General features: G+C 52.3%; 2 protein-coding genes across 2 annotated transcripts; both read left to right on the top strand.

Moving 5' to 3' along the window:
- The first annotated feature begins 109 nt into the window (after positions 1 to 109).
- Positions 110 to 1,007, top strand: HER10_EVM0008169 (uncharacterized protein). Its single transcript, XM_035477701.1, has 2 exons — positions 110 to 629; positions 783 to 1,007. Exons 1-2 carry the CDS (start codon positions 452 to 454, stop codon positions 902 to 904), a joined length of 300 nt encoding a protein of 99 aa, XP_035337424.1. The 5' UTR covers positions 110 to 451; the 3' UTR covers positions 905 to 1,007.
- Positions 1,008 to 2,008: 1,001 nt separating this feature from the next.
- HER10_EVM0001500 (uncharacterized protein) lies at positions 2,009 to 2,889 on the top strand (the record flags this gene model as incomplete). Its single annotated transcript, XM_035471245.1, has 2 exons — positions 2,009 to 2,267; positions 2,359 to 2,889. The coding sequence occupies 2 exons, from the start codon at positions 2,009 to 2,011 to the stop codon at positions 2,691 to 2,693; spliced, it is 594 nt and encodes a 197-aa protein (XP_035336903.1). The 3' UTR covers positions 2,694 to 2,889.
- Between the last annotated feature and the right edge of the window lie 3,882 nt (positions 2,890 to 6,771).

Consider the following 6,771-nt stretch of genomic DNA (forward strand, 5'->3'; position numbering starts at 1 on the left):
CCAGGGGTCAGCAGGCGCATCGGATCTTGGAAACACCCTTGGAATGGTGGGGTTGGCTGGGCCCGGGTGACAGCTGGAGGCAGGCGAGCGATGTCCATCTCACCTCATACCTGACTTACCACTCCATCACTCACTGCGGTGCTTAGGCAGAGCTGCGACGGAATAACCTCAACTTTAGCTTCTTCAACAGGATTTGGCAAAAAGGCCCACATTTCAATGCTTCCTTCCCAGCTCTCGAGGCCTTAATTCAATAATCTCCTGAAACCCCCTCCGCCGGTTCTTGGCACATCCTCCTACTGCCCAGTCGGGATTCAAGGTGAGTTCACAAGCCACCACCGAGCGGTGACACAAACAACCCAACTCCAGGATATACGTGGACAAACAGCTCATTAATTTTTCAGGAACCCGCTTTCACATATCGTTGAAGAAAATTCATTCAACAGCAAACACAATGGCAGCGGGCGGCGCAAAGCTCCAGACCCCCAGCTCCGAGGCTGGAGGAAGCATCCGAGACGACCCCAAAGCTTCTTCGGCGGCGGTAGCGGCTGCACCCAGCTGGAACAATAAGAAGTTTAGAGAAGAGTACGAGTCTTTCAAAGCGAAACTCCTCGACCAGAGATTCGACCCTAGTAAGTGAAGCTCGTCCCTTTTTATTTCCACCCTTCCTTCTCCCTCGCTGGTGAACAGCTGTGATGGTATCCGACCTAGCGACATTGTTCAAACGAGTTAAGAGGAAAATATGAGAGAACTCAGCTTACAAAAATAACTTCAAAAAAAAACAGAGCATTTCCCGGACCCGTTACTTCCAAGAAGCGGCTCCGATCCCCGAAATAACCCAAAGACGACGCCGGAGGCTGAGCGACGTATCGACAAGATTATCGCCGAGTACAAGGCAAGAAGTTAACGGGTCAAGTTGCGCCTAGGTCTCATTGGATCTTTTTAATGAGGTCGATTGGTTGGTTTAAGGGGAGTGAAGGGGAAGGGCTGAAGTTATTCGTTGATCCATGCTCAAAAATCTGCAACTGAGGTGGGAAAGGACGAAAGAGCAAAAGAGGATCTTGAAGGATTGTTACCTCTTCATTGTGTGTATGAGAGTATGTCGTCTACATCAACTCTTTGTCTGGCTTGTTTGATGCCCGAAATAGAGGGGACACATTGTTTTTGCGTGAAAGCAGCCGTTTCATTCAACTTGATCTTTCTCCATTGTCAAACCCCACGAAAACTACGAACCTTGGAAAAAGACAAGGCGATGTAATTTTCTGAATCACAGAGAGGCCGAGTGACTGCTAGAGCCTTGTGGGGCTTCCTGAGTCTTAAGGTGTATACGGAAATAGGTTGGTAGGTGAGGTAGTCACGCGGACCAGGCAGGTCGGTCATTCACCTCTCAACCACCAACCACCCACCCGACCTTGCCTCGCCCTCGAAATTGTAACGGAGATGGCTCAGCCCAGCCCAGCAAGGTCAGACCGGGCAAGGCAGTGAATAAAAGCTCCCTCAACCTCTTCATCTGAAGAATCACATTTTTGGCCGTGTAATTACCCTAATCAGGCAAATAGCCATCTCCGTTGTTTCGTTCACTCACCTCTTCGGCCACCGCCCATATTCGAGGAACCGTCCTTTTCGTCCTTTGAACGATATATAAAGGCGTACTCGGACCCTACTATTGTTGGCATCTGTATCTGGTTCTTCATACATCCTTCATACATCTTGCGGATCTGAAGAAGAAACGCAAACACATTGCAACAACGACGAAGACTTGAACAACGACCAGGGCTTCGACAGCAACATCGTTTACAACTAAACTTAATCAAGACACATCCTTCCACAATCTCAACTCACTCTACTCTCGCCTTGCTCGCCTTGCGACTTTGAACCGGGCATACCAAGTATAAACTTCCGCCTCGGTCTCGAAGTCCAACGAACCAACTTCACCATATCCAAGGGGCCAATCCAGGCCGAGGGGAGCACCTACACTACATCAAACACCTCAACTACAAGACTTCACACAATGGCCAACCCCCAACCCCCATTCACCGGTGCCGGCGCCGGCGCAAACATCCTCACGCCCAACAGCAACGCCTCCAACCTCAAGCCCATCACCAAAATCAGACTCTGCCCTCCAAGCCCATGCTCACCCCGCCCACGAGGCACAACCACCCCGCGTCCCGGCACCAAGCCAAAGGCAATCAAGCTTGCTCAAGGCCTCGTCGTCCTCGTCGCCAGCCTCCGGCGCCAGTCGCCGCCGGAAACTCCACCGCCAGGAAAACGTCGCGGGTTCCCGTCAGTCTTCTGAGCCCGGTACTCCGGTATACCCAGCCGCAGCGACAAGCCTATCAGCAACAGACACAGAGTCAACAGAGTCAACAGTCTCGGAGACGCCCACCCCAGAGTCACCAGCAACGGCACCAGTCAGAACCTACCCCTCGAGATTCGCAACCCTCTACGCCACCGCCGCCCGCGTCGACCACTGGCTCAACCAGCAAGTCGCACTCCACGCGGCCCGCGTATCCCCCTTCTCCGCCTTCTCTGCGGCGGCAGCGGCGGCGGCGGCGAACGCGAACGCTAACCCCAAGAAGAGGCCGAGGGTCCTCATCTCGACGCGGAATCTCGCGTGGATGAGGGCGAGTAACGGCGTCTGGGTGAAGGTCCCGCTTGCGGGTTGGAAGGAGAAGCAGATGAGGCCTGTTACCTAGGTTGTTGTCGACGACAAGTCTTGGTGGTGAGTGAGTGTACGTGCGAGACAGACATACATACATACACATACACAGGCGCGCAGAGAAAGAGAGTAGAGCAAGAGCAGAGCATCGTACATGTGGGCACCGATGTATACTGTCCAACCGGGAACAAAAGAGTTTCCCACTTACGACTTACGAACTTGGATCCAAGCATCAGAGCGAGCGTTCGTTTAGAGAGATACCCCTTCTCCACCGTTGGATTTCGTTAGATACAGGGTAAGAAAAAGAGGGCACGAGCAACAATGTCTTGTCTTATTGGAAGCATACGGTATACCCACGGGGCGTTACGGCATTAGACGGGACTACAGAACGGGTTCCCACATGGAGAGTATCCTGGAGATCTCCCATTGGGGGGAAGAGAAACTGTCCTTTCGATCATGGAGTTTCTTTCTCTAACTCCTATACCGATAATTACTGGGTTAGCGGTGTATCTGTTGGGGATATGAAAAGAAAAGAGACTGGGGGCACGATTAGAAATTCTCTCGCGAGATCGCGAGAGGGTGCATCGTAGATGATAGATGCTCAGGCAATTAACAAGATAACGAGAATGCGAGACTATGAGATTTTAAAGTCCCGTTTTATAAGAGTGACCTGGAAATGAATGTGCGATTTGACACCTCGATGATGTATATGAGGATACCTGTTAGGCAGTGTGGTGTGCCTTGCTCGAATGGTCCATGACTTGATGTGACTGGATGTAACTGCTGAATCCACCGTGGTGGTAGCAGAACAACCAGGGGAAACTAGAGATGCGTCTAGTATTCTTACTGAAACCCATCACAATCGACCAGATGCCAAGGAAGCGGCTCAGAAGCGGCAAGCTTGCGGCTCGTCCCAGCCTGGAGCCGCCATTGACCGCCCAGAGCATATCGGTATTACCGTTGGTAGAAAGGTGGTACATATCGAAACTGTATCGATCCAAACCTTGTACTCGGCTCTCGTTTTCTCCTTCTCTCACACACTCGTAGGCTCACTCAGATTGATCTAGATCGTCCGGCTTTGGCACATGGCAATCCGAAAAAAAAAAGAGCATCGACCCCTCATCGGCAGAACACGGAGAGCATTAACGTCGAGCTTGCATCTTTACGCATGAAGCTCCCTCCCCCCAACGGCACGAGAGGGTCCGTCAAATCTAAGTTCACCTAACCTGTAGAATAAAGAAAGCATCGTAGATCTCTTCGAAGCCGACGGAATCTTGCTTGACTTGCCAAGAACGTGGACCATCACAAGCTGATGCCGAATGGCGAGTCTCACAAAGTCGAAGAGTGTTCTCATGCACAAAGGGTCGTACAAAGAAGCACGTAGGTTCATCGGCATGTGGGTTCCGAGATGAGGGGGGAATGTCAGTCAATGAGGAACTCGGGCCACAGCTTCGACGAAACCTTTTACTTTTGCTGGGTGGACAAACCGGGATGGGCGAGGTGCAGATCCGGCGGGTCGGGTCGAGTGTTTCTTCGGACGAGTCTAGGTAGGTATCGCTCAGGACGTTGTGTGGGTTGCGAAACGTTGGTGAAAGACGCGCGGTCGCGCGGTAGAAGAGACTTGAAGGAGAGTTTGAGTGTACAGTAGTACGGAGAGGAGATCAGACATGTTCGTCGGTCGTGCCTGGCTCTGGCCCATGTACTTGTGACTCTGCTTAGGTTGAGCAATTCTTGTTGGGAACATGTCGACTTTCTCTCCGTAGATGGCTATCAGACGGGCCAGTCTGTGCCGAGGAACCGTTACCTTATTAGCCAAATTCCCATCAAATGCTCAGGCATGCGCTACGTTTTTCGGTGAAGCATGCTCGTGTGCCGCCGTTTCTCGTATAGCGGTTAGGGAAACACTGTGGCAGCAACGCAAGACATGAGGTTGGTCTTGTAGCGGTTGCGTGGCGTGGCAATGAAGCGAAGCGAGCCTAATGACTCGTTGACCAAAACCCGCAAAGCCGCCATGTCTCGAACGCTGGGCAACGTCGGATCAGACAGGAGCAAATTTGGAGGTCCCACGCCCACGTCAAGGAGGACGAAAAAGAGGCAATTGACGTAGTGGAGTCGACCGGTTTGTGTAATGTAGCGGCGGGACGGCTTCTCCACCAGAGTTGAACGGCGGGGAAATTGTTGTTAGATGTCCATCATCTTGTACAAAGCGTGGGGGAATGTCGGGGTTAAAGTCTCGACATGACATTGAGGTGCTGGCAACTGAATTGTGGCGCAGGAATCCCGCATAATAGTCACTTGGAATCCAAAGCAGGATTCAGAGGACATCCCGCGACGTCAGCGCATGGTTACAGTGAGCGGTGCTCCGGTACCGATACATTGTTCTTGTTTGACAGGTATAGAGGACCATGTTATGCCCTGCCCGGCTGCAAGGCTAAGCGGAATTGCGAGTCGTCGCCACGAAGCCGGCCCCTCCAAGACAAGGCCTAGGAGTACGCTTGGAATTGACCGATAGTTGAAGACATGTCGGTGTGGTAGGACGGGGACATCAGGTGAATGATTGACTGACTAGCCTAGTGTAGAGGTCAGGAGGGAAGAGCAAAGTAGAGAGTGTTCGCCATTATGACGATTGTATGCGATTGGTTACCTCGAATACCGCAACAGCTGATGATGTCCTGTCTCTAGGCAAGTCGGCATAGCTTGCAAACGGAGCTCCTCATTGGAGTACTGTAAGTCTTGCCCCTTGTCTGCCATGCCATGAACGTTCCCCATCGAGAGAAAGTGTCTTGGTTCAGCAACAACAGTAAGTAGTGCCCATCAGCACACTAAGAGAAGCAATGGCCTACACTGGCATGCCGGTCAGCGCTTACAGGAGAGTCACTGGCAACTCATCGGTCAATAGGCTATCTGACCGCCGCATTGCCACGAAGCTACTTTTGTGCCAGATACCACCCCACAGTGGGCGGTAGAAATTTTACTTTTATCGAGAGATGTGGGAGCTGTGAAGGCGAACTTGAGTAATGGACTGGGGGTTCTATGTTCTGTACTGTGGTATAGCGTCAAAAGCTGACAATACGGAAGGAAGCCTGAAGACAGTGGCGGATATCCTGAAGGCTGAAGCTGGGATTGTCCCGAGAGATAATCCAGGTCTGGGTTATGTCTTATTCCGCTAGTGCATGTATTCAAGTTGTTGCAGATGGAGAAGCGTCAAAGGCGATGGAAGGTGCTGAGTGGTTGTGGGCAGGCCGAAGCAGAGCCCCCTTCTTGGCTCGGCAAGGTAACGAATGGATCACAACTGAGGTACAGGTATCGCCGTGGGAGGTGAATCGATAAGTGATAAGATAGCTAGGTTGTTGGTGTGGTGTTTGGGGGTCATTTGTCCGTGTTGGTAGCTGTACATTCCAGTCGCGTGAATGGGGGACGGGTATCCGTAGAGAGGGCGAGACCGCGAAATAGTTTAGGTATCCGTACTTTGGCATGGTGTTATGTTGCAGCCAATGCTTCGGTGGAAGAGGCGATGTGGATGTTGGTTCGTCGAGACTTTATTGACTCATCCACCTTGTCAATCGCATCGTCCGTCAAGCCCACCCACCAGCGCACCCACCCCGGCGGTTCGCTCGCGGGTTGCCCTTGTCGAATGGAGGGGGATGGCCCGCCGGCGGGTCGACGTTTTGTTTCCGAGGAGGATCCCTTGGGTCGGCGGTCTCGGAGGAAGCCGGCGAAGCCCCCACAGGTCTGCCCTGGGGCCCGCCCAGAGATTCATGGCCAAAGTCTTTCATCCGTAGCGTAGTAATGCGGCGCTTTCCTCGCAATGACTTGTGTCGCTCAGCCCGGAGATGATGTTTGATATTGGTATCTAGATAGCCTGGCACGACTGGTAAGTCTGCTCCGCGTGGCGGTTGGTTCAAGGCGCCAGAGGCGCTGGTCATTCTCTCTGGATTTTGGGTCTGTTCTAGAAGGTCGTCTGGAACAATGCTCCCCTGCAATGGAGCAAGCCTAGCCGAAGAGTGGCGCGATGGCAACCTAAGTATAACTTGGAAGACATGGCGTTTCTTTTTGGAATGACTTACCAAGTCAGCTTTTGAGGATGGCAATGAATCAGACACCTCGAGGTTCTA

This window comes from Colletotrichum scovillei, assembly GCF_011075155.1.
Source record: "Colletotrichum scovillei strain TJNH1 chromosome Unknown Contig00002, whole genome shotgun sequence".
In the NCBI taxonomy this organism is placed as follows: domain Eukaryota; kingdom Fungi; phylum Ascomycota; class Sordariomycetes; order Glomerellales; family Glomerellaceae; genus Colletotrichum; species Colletotrichum scovillei.

Excerpts from the sequence above, each read along its gene's own strand:
- HER10_EVM0008169 (XM_035477701.1), top strand. The coding sequence starts at position 452 with ATGGCAGCGGGCGGCGCAAAGCTCCAGACCCCCAGCTCCGAGGCTGGA. Across the intron at positions 630-782 it reads CGACCAGAGATTCGACCCTA|AGCATTTCCCGGACCCGTTA; the intron begins GTAAGTGAAGCT and ends AAAAAAAAACAG.